The sequence below is a fragment of the Hydra viridissima genome, unplaced genomic scaffold (assembly GCF_058129835.1).
Source record: "Hydra viridissima isolate aposymbiotic clone 2 unplaced genomic scaffold, HvirCarnegie_v1 scaffold_12, whole genome shotgun sequence".
NCBI lineage: Eukaryota > Metazoa > Cnidaria > Hydrozoa > Anthoathecata > Hydridae > Hydra > Hydra viridissima.
Genome location: NW_028324311.1, coordinates 15,209,848 through 15,229,588, shown reverse-complemented (window position 1 = coordinate 15,229,588; position 19,741 = coordinate 15,209,848). Strand labels below are relative to the sequence as shown.

General features: G+C 31.0%; 3 protein-coding genes and 1 long non-coding RNA gene across 4 annotated transcripts; 2 read left to right on the top strand and 2 right to left on the bottom strand.

Annotated features, from left to right (window-relative positions):
- Positions 1-1,314: 1,314 nt before the first annotated feature.
- On the bottom strand, positions 1,315-2,519 carry LOC145181292 (zinc finger BED domain-containing protein 4-like). Its single transcript, XM_090068913.1, has one exon. It carries the CDS (start codon positions 2,517-2,519, stop codon positions 1,341-1,343), a length of 1,179 nt encoding a protein of 392 aa, XP_089925039.1. The 3' UTR covers positions 1,315-1,340.
- Positions 2,520-8,110: 5,591 nt separating this feature from the next.
- LOC149881479 (uncharacterized) lies at positions 8,111-10,565 on the top strand. Its single transcript, XM_090067993.1, has 3 exons — positions 8,111-8,196; positions 9,149-10,312; positions 10,429-10,565. The coding sequence occupies exons 2-3, from the start codon at positions 9,205-9,207 to the stop codon at positions 10,563-10,565; spliced, it is 1,245 nt and encodes a 414-aa protein (XP_089924119.1). The 5' UTR covers positions 8,111-8,196; positions 9,149-9,204.
- LOC149881478 (uncharacterized) lies at positions 10,520-11,628 on the top strand. Its single transcript, XR_016445661.1, has 2 exons — positions 10,520-10,832; positions 11,228-11,628. It is a non-coding gene; the product is annotated as an uncharacterized LOC149881478 (long non-coding RNA).
- A 4,045-nt stretch (positions 11,629-15,673) lies between these two features.
- LOC149881477 (extracellular calcium-sensing receptor-like) lies at positions 15,674-19,270 on the bottom strand. Its single transcript, XM_090068885.1, has 2 exons — positions 18,986-19,270; positions 15,674-18,895 (listed from the first exon to the last, which is right to left on the bottom strand). The coding sequence occupies exon 2, from the start codon at positions 18,821-18,823 to the stop codon at positions 16,133-16,135; it is 2,691 nt and encodes an 896-aa protein (XP_089925011.1). The 5' UTR covers positions 18,824-18,895; positions 18,986-19,270; the 3' UTR covers positions 15,674-16,132.
- Positions 19,271-19,741: the final 471 nt, after the last annotated feature.

Genomic DNA, 19,741 nt, shown 5'->3' with positions numbered 1-19,741 from the left:
GGCAAGTTGATTTAGAGACCGCCTTCAGTGGCTTCCACCTCCCGTTTGGCTGCCGCAACCAGAAGTTTTATTTGGAGGCAGAATGTTTTCGAGGCCACCGCCAATCGGGAGCCGGAAGCCATACACGGCCGCCGTTAGAAGATATTTTGGAGGTAAGATGATTTAGAGCCCGTCTCCAGTAGCTTCTGCCTTCCAATCGGCTGCTGCCACCAGAACTTTTTTATAGAGGCAGAATGTTTTAGAGGTTGCCGCCAATCGGGAAGCGGAAGTCACTGGCGGCTGCCGTCAGAAGATAATTTAGAAGCAAGATGATTTGGAGACCGCCTCCAATGCCTTCGACCTCCCAATTAACTGCTGCCGCCAGAACTTTTTTATAGAGGCAGAATGTTTTGGAGGCTGCCGCCAATTGGGAGGCGAAAGTCATTGACAGTCGTTCCCAAAAGATATTTTGGAGGCAAGTTGATTGGGAGGCTACCCCCAGCGGTTTCTGCCGCCAGTTGGCTGCAGCCGCTAAATTGTAGGCGAAATTTTTGCCTCCCGCCGCCTGAAGTTGAAGACAAAGAGGCAAAATTTTCATAAAAAGAAATTCAATCTTTAAATTGCTTGTTAATTATTAGAGCATGACAGTTAACTGTTAAACGGTTAATTTTTAGGTTAATCATGTTAAAGGTTAAGGTTAACCTTTAAAAATTATAAGGTTAATTTTAAGGGTTAAGGTTAACCTTTAAAAATTTAAGGTTAATTTTAAGGGTTAAGGTTAACCTTTAAAAAGTTAAGGTTAATTTTAAAGGTTAAGGTTAACCTTTAAAATTTTAAAGTTAATTTTAAAGGTTAAGGTTAACCTTTTAAATTTTAAGGTTAATTTTTACAGTTAACCTTAACCTTTAAAATTTTAAGGTTAATTTTTACAGTTAACCTTAACCCTTAAATTTTAAGGTTAATTTTAAAGGTTAACCTTAACCTTTAAAGTTTAAGAGTAATTTTAACAGTTAACCTTAACCCTTAAATTTGTTTATATTGTCACGGATTAATGCCCTTTTCTCAAAATATCTTCTTAGTTCCTAAGAATTTTAGGTTTAAAATTTTTATGCTCTTTATATAAATGTAAAAGGTTATTAATTACACTTAAAAGTTCATAACATGTAAAAGTGTAAAGGATATTGGTTACATAGTAATTAGAGCATAATCTTATGGATAGTGCTCTAACTGCTAGGCATAAGCCCCATCGCCAAGCTTTTGTAAAGCTATTCGTCAAGGCTATCCTTTGTGATGGAGGTTTTTTTTTTTTTTTTTTTTTTTTTTGTTTTTATAACATGTTTTATTTTATTGGATATCTTATCTTATTCATTCTCATTCTCTTCAAATCCAGGCCATGTGATATTTTTCATTTCTTTCATGTTCTCTTTCATGAAAACAAGCATTTCAATGTTGTCAATGCTAAGGCAAGTTCTTCGTTCTGTCAATATATTTCCAGCTGTTGAAAACACTCTTTCTGATGTAGAAGATGATGCTGGGATGCACAACATCTTCCTGGCTAGTCTGGTTAGATATGGAAATTTATTTTGCTGGTTATTCCAATATTGAAGGATATTTGAATCTTTTTGTGCACAGCCTTCTTCAACATATAACGTTACTTCATTTTGTCCCTCCTTAAAAGAGTCATCTTTAGAGTTTTGTCTTTTTTGCTGTTTCCCATAAAGTTTTTTATTTGCCTGTTCCCAAACATCTTCCTGTTCATCTTCTTCAGACTCCAGTAGTGTTGGTGAAGAGATTTCATTACTAGTAGGACTTTCTGAACCATCTCGCTTTTTCATATCAATTATGGCTTGGACAGCAGTTACCTTAATCAATTCATACTTCTCAGGATCTGCAAAATTGATAACAGAGCCCTTATAACGAGGATCAAGAAAATGACACATTACATATTCTGGTGTTTCAATACCAGAATTTGGAAATCGGGCATCTAATCCTTCAACAAGCTTCTCTGAAATCTCACTGACACAAGTAAGAGTACTGTGGTTACCAAAGAATACTAACTTTCTCCTAACATTGACTAGTTGCATAAACACCAAGTTCATAGTTGGTTCTTTGTCAGAACTAAGAGCTCTAGACATTTTTTCAAGAGGTTCAAGACAGTTCAAAACACCCTTCATGATAAGAATTTCATCCAGGCTTGGCAAGAAACCTTTAATGACTGTAGATGTTTCAGCCATTTTAGCAATGTAACCTTCAAGATCAATAATTGACTGCAACATCTTCAGATCTGAATTCCATCTTGTTAAAACATTCTGTACCAGTTTAGTTCGTGACTGCTTAAAATCAAGAGCTATTTTCCTCAAGATACTGGAATTTTTGGGAGAATGATTGAAGTGGCCAACCAATTTAGATAGTTTAGAAGAAAGTTCTTTCCAGACAGGAACAGCTTTTAAAGCATCAGTGACAATCAAATGAATCTGATAATCAGCACACCACAAGTTGTCATTTATCGATGGTAATTGGCTAGCTTTGCTGAGGTGCATAGCTTTCAAAACATTAGTACCTCCATCTGTTGTTGCCCATGTGTGGGTTTTCTGTTCCAATTTCAATCCTTTGATCAATGAGTCAAGTTTTTCCAAGATTATTTCACCCGTGTGTTTTTCTCCGAAATAATCAAGTTTGACAAGAAGACGTTTAAGCTCAAACCGGTTATTGATAAAATGAAGAGTTAAAGATTGGAATGAAAGATTATTATACTGAGTAGTCCAGATGTCTGTTGTAAAAGCAGCACCATCAAGATAGGGCCTTTCATCATTCACAATTTTTGAGATGTGGTCCTGAACAAATTGATATAATTTTGGAATTCTTAAACGGGACAAGGAAGTTGATAAGATAGGGTTATATTTTCCCTTTGTTGTCAGTGACAATATTGTACGAAATCCTTCACTATCAACTATCTTAAATGACAACTGTTCCCTTATGATCCACTTAGTTATTTCTGTAACTATTTGCACATTTTCAGGATGGTCTTTGGGCCATTGACTTACAACACGAGCTGTTCTTGGTGTTTTTGGAGTTTTCTGAGTATTTGTTGATCGATGAGGTAATTGATGATCCAGGAATCATTACTAAACGAGCACGTTTACGACAATGAATGAAGTCTTCATCATTATCACTTTCACTACTACTGTGTCTCTTTGCTCCATTGGAATTTAACACTGCTTGAGAATCAGTTCTTTGCTCGAATTCAATTAAACTTTGAGGATGTCTCTTAAGATGATTCCCTATACCTGATGTTGAGCCATTCTTTGAAACAAGGATCGCGCCACACTCATTACACTTAGCATGAGAATCATCAGTTTTTGTAAAAAAGTCCCAAATCATTGATTTTTTTGGCATGATGATTGATGATGATGAAACTGAAAGTAATAAAAGAAATTAATAACTAGAAAGCAATTAAATAATATTTGCAAGTAAAAAAGATTATCTGTTTGACGGGAGGGGGGAGGAGGGGGGAGGAGTGGGGGGGGGGGGCGGACTAGGTTAAAAATTCCCTGTTTGTAGTTTCGTGAAACTGTTGACACAGTTTAAAAATTTTATATTCTGTATAAAAATATTTCAGCGCTATATTTTTAAAAATTCATAGAACTGTTACATGTTAACAAATAGCTATTGCAAATAATCAAGAATATTATAAGTAACCAAAATACTTTTGGATCTCTGAAATATATGGTATATTTTCTAAATCAATCATTTCGGTTCTTTAGTTGCTGTTTTAAAAAAACATATTTATTAGTTAATGAAAAATTGTTATTAAAATGTTTCTCTTCTATATTTATTTGATGATTCTTAATTAGTAATTTTTTGCTAGGGTCACATAAAAAAATGAAAATACAAAATTTCCAAAATGCCAAAAAGAAAGATTTTCGTACTCACAAATAATATTTTAATTTATTGATAAAAAACATAGCGATCATTTGGAAAGAAATTCAGTGCTTAGTTGAAAAAGATGTTTTAGAAATTACTGTTTTAAGGTGACGCACTTAAATATACCCTCAAACATAATGTGATTATAAATAAAAAATTAAATAAATAAATAAATTTCTTACTTGATCAATTTGAATTTGAAGTTTGTTGAAGTTGAATATATATATATATATATATATGTAGAACTTTTCAACACAATTAGTAAACAAGCACTGATTGTAAAAGTGAAAAGAGAAAAACTCTCTCTTACAGATAATTAAATTAAATTAAGTTCATTTAACTTCTCTCTTCTAGATAGATGCCAAATTAAAAAAAAAAAAGGGGGGGGGGGGGTTAAACACCACCTCTGCATGAGACTTTGTCGTCTTTAAACTGCAACACTGTTTCTAGTTTATACACTTTTAAAAAAATTCATATTCGGTTAACCGTACAAAAAGTTATTTTGTATGGTTAACCGAATACTTCGGTTAATTTTCTAAGGTTAATTTTAAAGGTTAAGGTTAACCTCTAAAACTTTAAGGTTAATTTTAAGGGTTAAGGTTAACCTTTAAAAATTCAAGGTTAATTTTAAGGGTTAAGGTTAACCTTTAAAACTTTAAGGTTAATTTTAAAGTTTTAAGGTTAACCTATTAACCGTTTAACGGTTAACCTTCATGCTCTATTAATTATAAAAAGTTTGTTTTTAAATTAACAAGCAATTTAAAGATTAATTGAATTCAAATATTGAAAAATTGAAATTAAAATTGAGTTTTATATAAAATTTATTGTCAAACTGACTATTTAAAAAAATTACGATTTTGTCAGAGTGGTTTTTTTTTATAGCTATCAACAAAATTTGAAGTTTTATATTCAAAACAAGAGTTAAAAGTTGGAATTTTTATATCCATGCTGTAGGCTAAAAAATCTTTTCCACGAAAGTTAATAGAAAATAAATTGTCAGTTTTTGATGGGATCTAAGTTTTAACTTTTGAACAAGTCGCTCATCGCACAGTGGGCTAGTAGGTGGACAAAATGGGAAAAATTTTAGTTATCTAATCTTGAAAACTTATTAAGTTTTAGTATCTATATATATTAGGAGAAATTTATTGATAACTTATTTATATTAAATCCCTTAGTTACCAGGACTCTAAGCATTTGAATATTGAAATTTAAAAATATATATATAAATAAGTAATTCAAGGTGACATCAACGTTGTGTTATATTTCAATTAAATCTACGTTTTTGAAACAAAAAATTAGTACATGTTATTCTAGAGTATTTAGAGATAAGAAAAAACCAATGTGTGAAATAAATTTGTCAAAGCATGTTATCTCAGTTATACTTTTAAAATCACAGATTAAAAAAAAAAAATTCCTTAAGAAATTTTTTTTTTGCCGCACTATAACTAATAATTACCACAATTTGCCATGTACTGTCTTATATTTATTTGATCTATGTAATGCTTCAATCGAGTTTTAATTGATTGCTTGTCCCCTTAAATCCCTGTTCAGATTTTATATACGTTTTAACTTAGTTGCTATGGTCTTAAACTTTGCATAGCAACAACTCATTTTTACATTAACGTTGTTTTAAAAGTATTTTACTTCCGCTAAGTACATAATATTGGGGGTATGTATTAAAATGAGATTCACAATTCTTATGAGATTATTTTTTTTTGGTTAGTATGGATACCTTACTTTGCATAGCATAGCAGCAACATATTTTTGGTAGTTGTTAGTAATTTAATTACTAACACTAACAGTAATTTAATTACTTTTAATTTTAATTACCAACACTTGTAGTAACTTAATTAATAACAAGTATTAGTAGTCCGGGCGGCATATATATTATAACATTAAACTTTTAAATACAAAATACTTGTTACAATAATTATTTAGATATGGTTTTATTAAACTTAGACATTCATAATTTTCTCCAAAAAAACAATCTTAGTATTTCAAAACAAAATATTAATGAAGATATATCAAAATTTATTCAGCCAAAATTTGCTGATTTTAAAGAAGTTGATTTTAGACATGCTGTTCAACGATTTGTTTACTTGTATAAAAAAAAAGTGGAAATCTGCAAACTATACTGTCAAAAATTTTGAAAAGAAGTATGTGAACTGGCTTAATGAATATTTAATTGTCAGAAAAAAAGACAATGAACCAACTGCAAGTAGTCGTGGTCGAAAACCAGTTGCATTTGATAATAGTTCTAATAAAACTAAAAAACGGCGTGTATCTTGTTTAATTGAATCTCATTCATCCAATGAATTATTTTTTGCTGCTAATAGAAAATTTAGAGATGAATCTATTGTTATTGCTGCCAAGAACATTTTAAGTATTTCAAATACAGATAAAGCAACTAAATATTCAGCAGACGAAGCACTGGCTTTAATATATGATGCAAGTCTGACAAAAGCTTCCTATCAATTGATTAGAAGTGGAGCCTTGGAGAAAGAATATAACATCTACCCTGCTTACAATGATATCAGAGATGCAAAATTGAAATGTTATCCTGCAAACATAACAGTGGAGGACTATTCAGCTTCAGTTCCTTTAAAAGATTTAATGACTCATACTTTGCAAAGAATCTGTGCAGTTCAGGAACCTGTGCTGAGGCACTTGATATTGAACGACAAAGCAATAAAAACAATGACACTAACGTGTAAGGCTGGTTTTGATGGTGCTACTGGCCAAAGCATTTATAAACAAGTTTTATCAGAACCCGACATTAACAGAGATTTAAAGCGTGAAGAATCATTATTTATTACTTGTCTTGTCCCATTGGGTTTGACTGGATTTAACAACAGCAACGAAAAGGTGCCTATTTGGAGAAATCAAAAGTCGTCCTCCACAGCCTATTGTAGACCCATAAGATTTGCATACAAAATGGAATCCAAGGATTCTGTGATTGAAGAAGATCAGTACATTAAAAGTGAGATAGAAAGCTTGGGTATGATTTTATTAGAGGTTTGCAGATCTTCTATTGAAGTGAATTGTATTATTGAAGTTACAATGATTGATAGGAAGGTTCAAACGATATTATTGTTTTATAATTTTTGATGCAATTTAAAATTTACAATGTTTTCTTGCACTATTTTTTGCTTTTATTATTCGTAAAACATTATTTACCTAAATGCTCAATTGTTTTTCAATATAGGTGAGTCAAAAATCCGATAAAATATTCAAATATCAATTTACCACTTTGTAACTAAGGAGAGTATCCAGTAACTAAGCAATATAAGTATCCATAGCAACTAAATTTAAAAAATTATCACTTTTGTAAGAAGTGTGATCTCATATTGGTACTCATGCCAAAATTTAGTGAAGATAGCACTTATAAAATATCTGCAGATAACAAAGTAGGTTGTTGCTAAGCAAAATAAAGGTATCCATAGCAACGAAATAAAAAAATATTACCTTCATAAAAAGCACAGACATCATATTAGTACTCATACTAATTTTAGTGAATATAGCTCTAATATTAAATTAGTTACGAATTTTGTCCAGTAAAAGTGAATTCTGGCCCACTGTGCATCGGTTGAATTAAAACTGTCACTTTTCAACCATAACATTAAATTCTTAATTTTACTCATTAGATATTGTTAAAAATTTCTGACAAACCCAATATTCTTAAATACTCATTAAAAATTTTAGAAATTTGTATCGGTTTTAATTGAATTTTTTCCAATGATCAAAATTTTTATGAAAATTGATTTTTTCTTTTTTTTTTTTTTTTGAAAATGCAAAAATGCGCATTCGTCAAATCAAATATTATACTAAGGAGATTTTTTTTACTTGTTGAAATTTCCAGCTTGCTATAAAATTTTTACTACTACGTTTTTTTAACTCCCCCAGTAAAAATCTAATAAATCTTTTACGGTCATCACCAGGTATTTATCCCCTAGTTAGAATATTTTGCGGCAAACATGTATTTTGCGACCGCGTTGTATTTTGTCATTACTTTTAATCGCTTTTAAGATTGCGGTTTCTTGAAAAGCAATAAAGAAGCGATTCCATTTCGTACGAATAAAATTAAAATTTTCTCTTTTAGATTTTTAAATGCATTGTATCATTAAAAATTAAACGCCGCATACTGAATTAGTTGACGTTTGTATTTTTTTAAAAGACAAAATAATCCAAAGACTACTAGTAAATGGTGTTCATAAATCGAATTTTCGAAGAAAAACAAAGCTTTTCATAATTAATAATAATGAGATGTGTCATCTAGGTAAAACTGGCGATAAGGTAAACAGTTTATATATTTATAGTTGTTTATACTACTTATATTCATTTTATGTTACCAACTGTGTGATACTAGCTTAATTTGGCCTGCACTTTTGTTGTGTGGTGCAGTTTTTAACTTAAAAAAATTCAAAATTTTTGAAAATAACATATTACTTATGGCAATCGAGTCAAATCAATCATAACTTGCTTTATGTTAACTTTTTGAACTGTAACGATTTTCACTTGAAGGTTCTTTTTTTTAGCTTTTTGAAAGTTATTACATTCTAAAACAAAAGTGGCAATGGAATTTACCATTCTTTACCAAAAAATTTTTGAATATTTCTTGTGGTTGAATTGATGCCTATGCGGCCAGATAACGCATTTGCCTCATTGGAAATATCATTAGCATCATTCAAAAACTTAATTATGTGGTGTTGCTCTTCTTTACACCAAATAACTTTTCTCTGAACAAAAATTTAAAAAAAGAAACTTTAAAAATTTTGAATTTTTTTAAGTTGAAAACTGCACCATACAAAAGTACATGCCAAACTAAGCTAGTATCGCACCACTATAAAAGTGGTGCGATACTAGCTTAGTTTGGCATGTACTTTTAAAATCACATAATTGGAAACTCAATCCAATTATTTTAAACAACTATAAATATATAAACTGGTTACCTTGTCGCTTTCTTACTAATTATTTACCCTAGAGATTTCCCCACACGATGCAACGTTTAAAAGTATTGACAAAATACGTGGTTGCAAAATAAATTTTTACATAAAAATACAGTAAAAATTAATTATGAGATTTTTACTAAGTAAAAAAAACGTGGGAGTAAAAATCTCGTACTTTACCGGTATCATAAAGTTTTTTTTGAAAAGCGTCTCTACACGATGGAATTTTCATCGTTCGAATTTCTTATTCATTAAGATTCGAGTAATAAGAAATGGTATTTTTTATTATTTTTTTTTAGTTAACCTTTTTCTCTGAGAGATTGATCGGGATGATTTAAGCTTTATGTAGAGAAAAATGCAAAACACACGAGTAAAAGAATATTTTTTGACTGAAAATAACAGATGGAAATGCAAAGTGTGCGCAGAACAAAAGCCAGCAATTTTTGCCGGAAATGTTTCTCATCTCAAAAACCATTTGCATTCAAAACACAAGGATATTGCTATAGAACTAGGAATTTCGGAAAGGAGGAGAGTTCGAAATAACAATCATTATGAGGGTAACGGTGAAGAAAATGCTACTTTCGTTTCGCGTAAAAAAGCTAAATTTGACTTCGATATAAACGATACAGTAAGAGACTTCATAAAATCGATTTTGATGAGAAATTTGCCTATGACAGTCGCTGATGACATGGGGAAGAATGAGATAATTAGAAAGGCTCTTCAAGCTATTGGTGTGAGATGGAATCGTCAAAAAGCAAAAGAATTTATTCTTAAAGCTGCTGGCCAAATTTATGAAATTATTGCAAAGGATATAGAAAATGTATATTCGTCATTAATGTTTGATTCAGCGTCTCGTTTCAATACAAATGTTTTTTCTGCAAGTATTTGGTATACAAAAGGTGAAAAATTGCACAATAGAACTTTGGAAATGCTCACTCACCACGGACGGCAACTTGGAGCGGTTTTAGCTGATCAGCTAATTACTCTGATTGTGAAAGTAGAGAAAGGGGCAGATGATATTTACTCAACTTGTTCGGATCAAGGTAAAAACATGATCAAAGCTTCTGATGCTATCAGAGAAAGTCAAATGATCGTTTGTAATGAATTTGTTGAGGAAGCACAACAGTTTGATTTTGAAGATTTCGATCTGCTTGACCGAGTCAATTTTGAAGAAGAGCTTGTAGAAAATTCTGAATATACAGACGATGGGATCGAAAGGCTATCACATACTCAAGAACAAGAGAGAAAAGTAAATGTGTTAGAAAACAATATTGGTGCAATCTGTACCAAAATGTTTTGTAGAGCGCATGTTTGCCAATTAGCTGCAAAAGACGTCACAGAGCCGTTTGAAGCCACTCTTGCCGAAATAAGAAAATTTATAAGAAATACACAAGCGCCTAAATATGATGCAATTTTTGCTGATCTCAAGAAACCACGCAAAGATATTACTCCGAGATGGAGTAGTACTTACGTCATGGTATCAGACATGTTTAAAAAACTCGCGATATATGAACAAATCGGGACTAATCGAAATAACCGCGAGCTAAGATTAAATGATGAAACTTGGAAATTTATTGAGGAATATGCAAGAACATTCGAGCCGATATTTTATGCAATAAAGGATTTTCAAAGATCAGACTATACCATGTCGGACTTCTTTTTACGATGGATGAGAATGGTGATGAATTTAGAAAAGATTGCCGATGGACAAAATAATTTAACATCTAAACTTCTAGAAGCTTTAAATTTACGTTCGCAAAGGTTTTATGAATGTGATGCTTTCATCGCTGCTCTCACTGGATCCTCGTTTTGCATGGAATAGTGCTAGTCATGAAGTTTTCAACGATTTATTGAGAAGCCGTGGAGTAGATCATCTACTGAAGATTCATCACTTTGTAAACTCACAAAGACAACTTGCTGAAATTGCTCGACAGCCTGAAAATTTACGAGATGAAGATGAAGAACGTTTGACTCAACTTTCAGGTAGAGATTTTACTATCATTCAGTAATTGATATTTAACCAGTATTTGATATCAAGCGGTTTATTAAATAAATTTTATTCAATTACATTAAAAAAATCAAGAATTTCCACACTGTATATCAATAAAAGTTCAATGCTACTCAATAACTTGATATTAATGATTTTCGTCATCATAGAGTATTATTCGTTTCTTCTATTTTTTTTTTTTTTTTCTTCACAAATCAAACGAAAATAGTTTGACATTTTTTTGATTTAAGGTCAAAAAGTCAAATTTTAAAGAAAAGTTTTTATCTTTTAAGTGTTTGAAAAACTTTGAAACTTTTAATGATTCGAAAATCAGTTCGAATAGACAACACTTGTTGTTTGATTAACAAATAATTGATATCTCTTCTTTCAGGAGGAGGTCAACGGCAAAGCATAGATATTATACAAAACACAAGAATTTATTAGCAAATAACAAATATTGTATATAGTGAGCCACGTATTGGTGTGAATGAAAATTTTAATATTCTTGAATATTGGCATTAAAAACGTGATGATCCTAACTGGAAGGAACTTTACAATATTTCTCAAGTTGTTTTTGGTGCTACATTTTCTCAGGTCAAAGTTGAACGAGATTTTAGTAGCTTTGCAATGGTCTACAACCATTTCAGAACTCGGCTTTCGGATGAAACATTAAACGCGATTTTAGTAGTAAGACAAAATTTGGATTTGCTTGACAAAGTCAAATTCTCTTTATTACGTTAATCATATGTAAAAAAAGATTCTATTTAATGTTAGTTGTTTTAAAATGGAATATAAAACACAACCCAAACTTTAATTCTTATCTTTGAAGACTCAGTAAAATTGACTTGTTTCAATGATTAAATCGATTTTTATTTAAGTTTGTATAATAAAAAAATTAAAAAAATTACGAATCAAAAATAATTGTAAAATATTTTAAAATTTAAAAAATTCATCGTACCAAAATATTTTATTCGATAGCTTTTGAAAAAAACCAATCTCTGACAAAGTCATAATTTTGTTTAAATACTCAAAATTTGGCAATTAATATTATAAAACGATTTTCAAGATTTCCGTATTTTGAGGAGGCGGACGCCAATGGCTGCGAAATAAAAGTGTAGACGAGAATTTTTCCGTCTTTTATAAACTCTGCTGATGGCTAAATAACTACACTCAACTAGTATTAACATTGCTAACTGAAACATTCGAAAATAATGACAAGACATGTCCTTGATTAATAAAAAAACATTTTGTCCTTAACAAGTTATAATTAAAAAAACCCGCACTGAAAACAATCACAACGTTGTGGTGTTTGAGGTCATTAAAAAATACTTTTATACTTTTTTTTCTTAAAGAACGTCAATTTTTATCGTTTCTAAATTGTATATCTTTAGGATGGTGGAAAAACTTATCAAGTCTAAAGTATCTAATTGGAGAGTATCGAAAAAAAGTTTTTATTTACTGTCTTAAGTTTTAAATTGACAAAATAATATTTGTCTTCCAATAAGCTTGAATTATATTATAATACAAGCAATAAAAAAAAGGATTCCATTTAATCTCACTTGTTTTGAAATGGAATATAAGAGAAAACCCAAGTTCTAAATCTTGTCTTAAAACGTGCAGAAAAACAATTAACTTTTCTTATGAAATAACACAGGCAAGCAAAAAATTTATTACATTAATTTTGACACTTGTTATTTTGATACGCTGAATTCAAATCTAACATCAGATTTTTTGCATAGAATTTTTTAATTTTTGCAAACTTTTGGTAGTTAGCACATTTTTTCCGAAGTATTTCTGAATTGAAACTCATTTGGAAATTCTAGGGTATATTTTGAAAGATTTTATTTTTTGTAAAATTAAAAGATGAAAAAAAAAAGTCAATAACATGTTTAAAATAAACAATTTATAGCATGAACATCATCCTATCAAAATCAAACTTTTTATAAATTTATAAAAAGTTAACGTAAATTTTAATTTTGAAAAGGATTTCGATCAAATTGTTTACTCATAAATATTCAATCGGGAAGAATATTTATGAGTAATCAAAGTCAAACTTTTTATAAATTTATAAAAAGTTAACGTAAATTTTAATTTTGAAAAGGATTTCGATCAAATTGTTTACTCATAAATATTCGAACGAGAAGAAACTTTTTGCTTGTAGCTCTTTCTTTTGTCAACTTACTTGATGCAACTTGACAAAAAAAAGTCGGACAGAACTGTTGGACAATAGTCTGCCATCATGTGTTTTTCCAAATGTCCTTGATAACAATCATCCGTTTTCTTAAGATCTTGGTGGAACCGCTCTCCTTTAAATAATCATCTTGGCTAAGAAACTCTTTAAGATGCCTATTTATAAAACGAAGTTTTATACTTATTTCGCATCGAAGAGCACAAAAGGCTTTCAACTTTCTAAAAATTAAACAGCAGAGCTTTCTTCTTTTTTATTTCCTAGAGAGTTTTTTACGACAGCCTCAAATGACAATTAAGCTGTTTTTTCCCTTGCTATCGATTGTTTTAACAAATTCTTTATCACTTTTAAAAATCGAGAGTTTATGAGCAATCAAAAACACCTGCTCCTTTTCCTTTATTGACAATATGGCAACACCCTTTGTTTTCATTTCTTCTGGCGGCGTGAGACTAAAATACCAACTTCAGTATGGCTTTCGGCGCTAGTTGGGAGGTGGAAGCCATTGAAGGGGGTTTCCAAATCATCATGCCTCCAAAACATCTTCTGACGGGGGCCGCCAGAGGATTCTGCCTCCCGATTGGCGGCGGCCTCCAAAATATTTTGCCTCCAAAAATAAATTCTGGCTGCTGCTGCCAATAGGGAGGCGGAAGCCACTGAAGGCGGTCTCTAAACCAACTTGCCTCCGAAATATCTTCTGACGGCGGCCGCCAGTGCCGTCCGCCTTCTAAAAAAAGTCGGCCTTTCGGCAGAAAGTTACTTTGCCGACGGGAGGCGTTATCAACTCTGATAAGAAACCAATCACATTAAAATTAAACAAATCAATATTAAAATTATTTTTCTAATTGCCAACATGCAGGGGCGTGTCTAGGGGATGGCTGCTACGTCGCTGGACATACCCAAAATATGTATATATATATATATATATATATATATATATATATATATATATATATATATATATATATATATATATATATATATATATATATATATATATATATATATATATTCTTTCACAACTTCAATATTTTGTTGAATAAATATGATGCGTCGGTAGATAAAAGCAAACAGAGCGAATAATTATAGCAAACTAAAGCAATAATTAAGCAAACTATACCAGGTTAATTGTTCGAACGGATGGTAAGAAGTTATTTATCCGGGATAACAGTTAGATTTACGGTTTAGTATTTTATTATAGTGCTTGTCAAATCGAGAATGGTCTAAAGTTTATTTTAAAAAACGATATATATATTTAAACGGTGGTTGTTTTAATTTTTGAGTTAAACAAATGAAGACTCCACGGGAAGAAACGGCAGGGTCACATTTTTTCATTTTGAGATAAATCATTATTAAACTTTTAAACCTTTATAAGTTTCGAAGTTTTAGGAAAATTTAGAAAAACTTTAAATATGCATCAAATCGTTTATTTGATTTGAATTCAAATACAAAATATGCTATCATGGTTAGTAAAGCTAGAAAGTGTAAAAAGTAGAAACTTTCAAAATGTGACCCTGCCGTTTCTTCCCGTGGAGTCTTCAAATGTTTAATAAATACATACCAAACAGGGTGTAGGTACTAAGAGAAATCCGAATTTAACTTGTAATGTTTAAAACCCTTCCTTTCTATTTATATTGTTCAAAATGCAAGTAATTAAAAAGATACACAGCTTTGTATAAAATAATTGTATGTTTAGTATGTTTAGTATGTAAGTATGTTTAAACTAAGAAATTAGTGGCTTTCTTTATTAAAACATTTTTACTACGCTTACAAACGTAAATAAAGCGGGGGAAAGTCTGCAAGTTGCCTGTAAGAAAATAAACTACACATCCTAATTAACCATGAAAATGCATTAAAAAAAATTTTTGCAAAAAATAAACAAGTAGTTGGAAAACCTGTTTTATTATGGTGATATTATTGTATATATATAGTATTATAGCATATATATATACACATATATATATAGTATTATAGTATATATATACATAAATATATAAATATATATATATACATATAAATATATATATATATATATGTATATATATACTATAATACTATATATATATGTGTATATATATATATATATATATATATGCTATAATACTATATATATACTATAATATCACCATAATAAAACAGGTTTTCCAACTACTTGTTTATTTTTTGCAAAAATTTTTTTTAATGCATTTTCATGGTTAATTAGGATGTGTAGTTTATTTTCTTACAGGCAACTTGCAGACTTTCCCCCGCTTTATTTACGTTTGTAAGCGTAGTAAAAATGTTTTAATAAAGAAAGCCACCAATTTCTTAGTTTAAACATACATCTACACATTCAAATAATTTTTTCTTCTTATGTAGGTTCATATAAATAAATATTCATATAGGTTTGTATATCGAGCTGAAACTTTTTTTATAATCTCTGTTTTTAAATTTGTTTTTTAACCTCTAACCAAGCTTCTTGCAAGCTGCCGAGTTGTTGTTACTGAGTCTATGTGTGGATCTAGATTGCTGATACCAGTCAGTTGTACCTACTTAGTAGTAAAGTATGAAGAAAGAGTAAAAATGAAATTATCATTTAAATTTACATGTTCTTCTTAAAGCTTGGTTATGCTCAATACATCTAAAAAATGAAAATTTTTAAAATCTTTAAAATTTTTTTTTAACACATACTTTGCTGTTTATTGACCATTTTCATGGCCCGTGTTTGTACACCCCAAAAAAATTCATATTTATCAATTCAAAAAAAGAGAAACATTGTATTTTTGAATTTGAAAGTTTCTCGAAAAACATTTGGTGCCAAAAATTTAACGAGATACCTTAGGAAAATATTTGATAAAAAGTCAAACTGTTAAAAGTATTTAAACACCAAAATCTTTGGAACTAAAGAAGCCAACTTTGGAACTAAAGAAGCTGGTTGAAAGCATTTGAAAAATGATAAATCTTAAGGTTTGTAATTCGTGTAAAATGAAAAAATTTAAGTTGCCTGAACATCCTAATAAACGTCATAAATTTACTTAGAGTACAACGTAATAAATTTACACCAATTTACTTTATGCATTTTATCCATTTAAGATTAATCAAAGAACAACATGGCATCGGATCTTTTTCCTCCTAAATTGTTTTATCATTTAATTCATCATTATCAATCGAGGATATTTTTGTCGCTGTCGTTTCTGCATCGCTGGTCATAACCCTATGAGACGATGTTTTTTTTGGCTCAACAGCATTTACACGTTTTGATTTTTTGGCCTTAGTCTGTTTTGCTTGAATAAAAGATGCTCCGTGTCGAAAACGTGCATACCCCACATAAACTTTAGGTAAAACTAAGCAAGCCATGAACGTGAAACCCAAGACGCTGGCTGTAAACGCCATCACCACCGCCTGAAAGTTTCCTTTTACGTACTTAAAAGTGGGTAAAAAAGCAACGATGATGATGCATAATGCAATAGTCGTGAAGCTTAAAAATTTTGGCTCGTAAAAGGTATGCGCGTTATTCCGCTCACGAAAAGCGCAAAAGGTTGCCGCAATAAGCAAAATAAAAGGGACGAACGTTGAAACTAACCTAGCCGCCGTAAACTCCAAGAAGCAACGTTTCTCAATCTTAAAATCAGCTTCAATGGTTGCTAAAGGATTTTGTTCTGAATCAATCCTGACCCACGCAAATATTGTACCTAACTCCAGAAGAAGTAGCAACATCATTAGCATCAACTGCATCAGAAACAACCGCCCCTTTAAAAAAGGCTTCGCATTTTTTTCGAGGTATTTTTTTAAAAATTTAGTCTTGATGATCAGAAATGAAGAAAAGCCCATTAACAATAAAAAAAACGCTCCGTTTCGCACGTGACACAACGGCAATGATGGCTCAACTATATGAAGAAATCCAAAGCAAAATGTCAAGAAACACAACAAGCATGACAATGTAATAATGTGCGGAGATGATTCGTCTGTTAAAATAAATTGCCGAAACTTAAAAAGAAGAATGCCCGAAACAAAAGAAAAGAGCAGCCCAATACCACTTGCTATAAAAATTGTAATTCCTTCCGCATTTTTAAAAGTTAACCAGAAAACAGGCGTAACGACACAATTAATATTATCACTCGTGTGATAACCTTTGGGGCACGTTTTACACTTTGACGCCATTATAGTATCACTGTAGTTTGTGCCTTCGCACTTATTGCATTCCCAACAGCAATTAGTCTTGGAAATGTAATACTCTCCTTTTTGGCAATTCTTGCTACATTGAGAGTCTGGATACTTATTGCTAATTTCTTTAAACCAAAATGGCCATTGGATTTGTTCTTTATTCAGCACGAGACGATTCGTGCGGGTTTTGCTCCAATTTCCGATGGTTTTGAATTTTAACGCACCGTTAATGAATTGCAAATTCTCAATGGAATAGAAGACAAAAGAAGCGTCACCCGATTGATCGAACCCAACAAGGTCTTGTGCGCTATTTAAGAACGAAATGTTTCTCACTATGTCAGTTAAAGCAGAAGGATCGATTTTTGGAAATAAACAAGTTTGGCCGTGCTTACAGTTTTTTTCTAGAAACACGTAAATAGCGCGAGTGAGAACTGTTGCTGCATCTATTAAGTTGCTAGTTTTTTCTCCGAGACTCGACAATTTTTGAACCAAGGAATTGATTATAATAGAACAGTTATTTTCCCCCCTAAGAATTTCTTTGTTTATCGAAATGTTTGTCGGTTCACAATGAAAATTATTTTTCAAATAGTTTTTTAGCCACATGTTACATAGATAATTTGTCTTCACTTCGTTTTCCATGTATTCTACAAATTTCGGTAGTGCTTGCTGTTTCATTGAAACAGATATTATACCATGCAGCTGATTTTTAAGTGTTACACTCATGGTTTCTGCGGTAGGGCTCCAAGGGTCACTTGTCAACCAAATGCGCTCTAAACCCATTTTGTTTGCTTCCATCAAAATATTTTCTCCTATGCCAAAGACATAACAAAACAGGATGACAACTGTGGCGTTTGATCCTTGTATAAAATTGAGTGCTTTCTTTACGGAGGATTCAGTACTTGATGAGTTAACAGCTATGTAAGATTCGTAATCTACACAAATGTTGGTGTTCGCTGTTCGATTTTTAAGATCACTGATTGCAAGTCTTCCATAGTCGTCATCTGAGCCGATAGCAATGATGTAAGTCCAATTGAAAGTTTTTATTATGTCCAGCATAACTGAAACTTGATGAACGTCAGATGGAATTGTTCTAAAAAAAGACCTATATAAGTTTGTATTACTTAACAAAGGGCTAGAAGCAGCATGGCTGATAAGCGGAATCTGATACAACGACATTAAACCTGCGAGCGGAATAGTTGTAGCACTTCGATCGGTCCCAATAAGAGCAGTAGCTGGTTGAATGTTGTCGGGATTTGTTTGGTTGACCCCTGAGCAGTGTAAAAACTCTGCCCGACATACAGAGTTGCTGCGCACCATTGATACAAACTCAATAGCTATAGACATAGTTACTGGTAAGCTTCTGTGGTCATCGTCAAGACGTAATCCAATATTAGCCCACTGTGTTAAGTTAGGATTTTTGTTTGCGTTATCAACAGCGTATTGAACAGCGAATGCATTTATCAAGCCATAAAGGCTCACAACATCATATGAATCGTCCTCTGTGAATTTAAGTACTCCTTGAATAGTGTAATTTCCTTTTTGAATACTAATGAGGCGGCTTGGATATTTATTATTTATAATATAGCTTTTTTGCAGACATTGATTTTGGGCCATTCTATATTTTATCGCAGCAAAAAAAAAACAGATTTGAAACCACATTTTTTTTTTTTTTTCTTTCTTGCTTGTTTTCTAAATAAACTTTATTGCAAATTTTGGCTTGGGTGTGTATACCTAAAAAATCTTGAGTTAAATATCATGCTTTTAAAAACAACCAAAAATACAAACTTGCTTTCAAAACGTATGGCCGTATGTCGGACTCACCAAGTAGTAAAACTAGAATTTACATTTCAGAATACAACAGCTCCAAAAACAAAACAGCAGAAACTTTCAAAAAACATGTATACATAAATATCTTTTATGTTGAAAGAAAATCGTTTTCATTCAATAGCACAACTATTTTATCTCTCTGTATAAAAACCGCCATCAAATATTTCCTGAGTTAAACAATTTAGCAAACATTCTAATTTGTTTGAATTAATTTCTTTTACATTTCGTATTCTTTTGTGAAAAAAGTCGTAAATTTCAAATTTGCTATAAAAACAGCTTAATAATATTAACAAATGAAAATGTTGTCTAAACAAAACGTAAACAAAATTGTTGAACGCAATGAAATTTATATTTCATTTTATATAAGAACTTTTATTGCGAACTCTATATAAATTTTAGACAAGTTCAGTTTAGAATAGTTCAATATATTTCTCAAAACTTTCTTATTCATATATATATATTTCAATTATATTTTGATAAATACTTTTTTATATATATATTAAAGTTACTGACAAATTTCTTGTAAATATAACTTTTTATTTGAATTGGGGATTTTTTTCGCTAAAAAATCACACTAAAAAATATTGTCGATGACGTAAGGGAAATGACGTAAGAAAAAAAATTTGAAAATTTATCTTCGCTGGTCGTCGCAAATGACGATTTCTGCGGCTATTATTATTAAAGAAAAATCATTGCAATTAGCCCCCACAAAAACCTCCCGCACTGTTTCAGATTATTCTACCTGTTAAA

Bases quoted from the DNA above. Each gene is read 5' to 3' on its own strand.
- LOC149881477 (XM_090068885.1), bottom strand. From the start codon at position 18,823: ATGTGGTTTCAAATCTGTTTTTTTTTTGCTGCGATAAAATATAGAATG.
- LOC145181292 (XM_090068913.1), bottom strand. From the start codon at position 2,519: ATGCACCTCAGCAAAGCTAGCCAATTACCATCGATAAATGACAACTTG.
- LOC149881479 (XM_090067993.1), top strand. From the start codon at position 9,205: ATGCAAAACACACGAGTAAAAGAATATTTTTTGACTGAAAATAACAGA. The intron at 10,313-10,428 runs GTACTTACGTCA...AAATTTATTGAG, and splicing joins TATTACTCCGAGATGGAGTA to GAATATGCAAGAACATTCGA.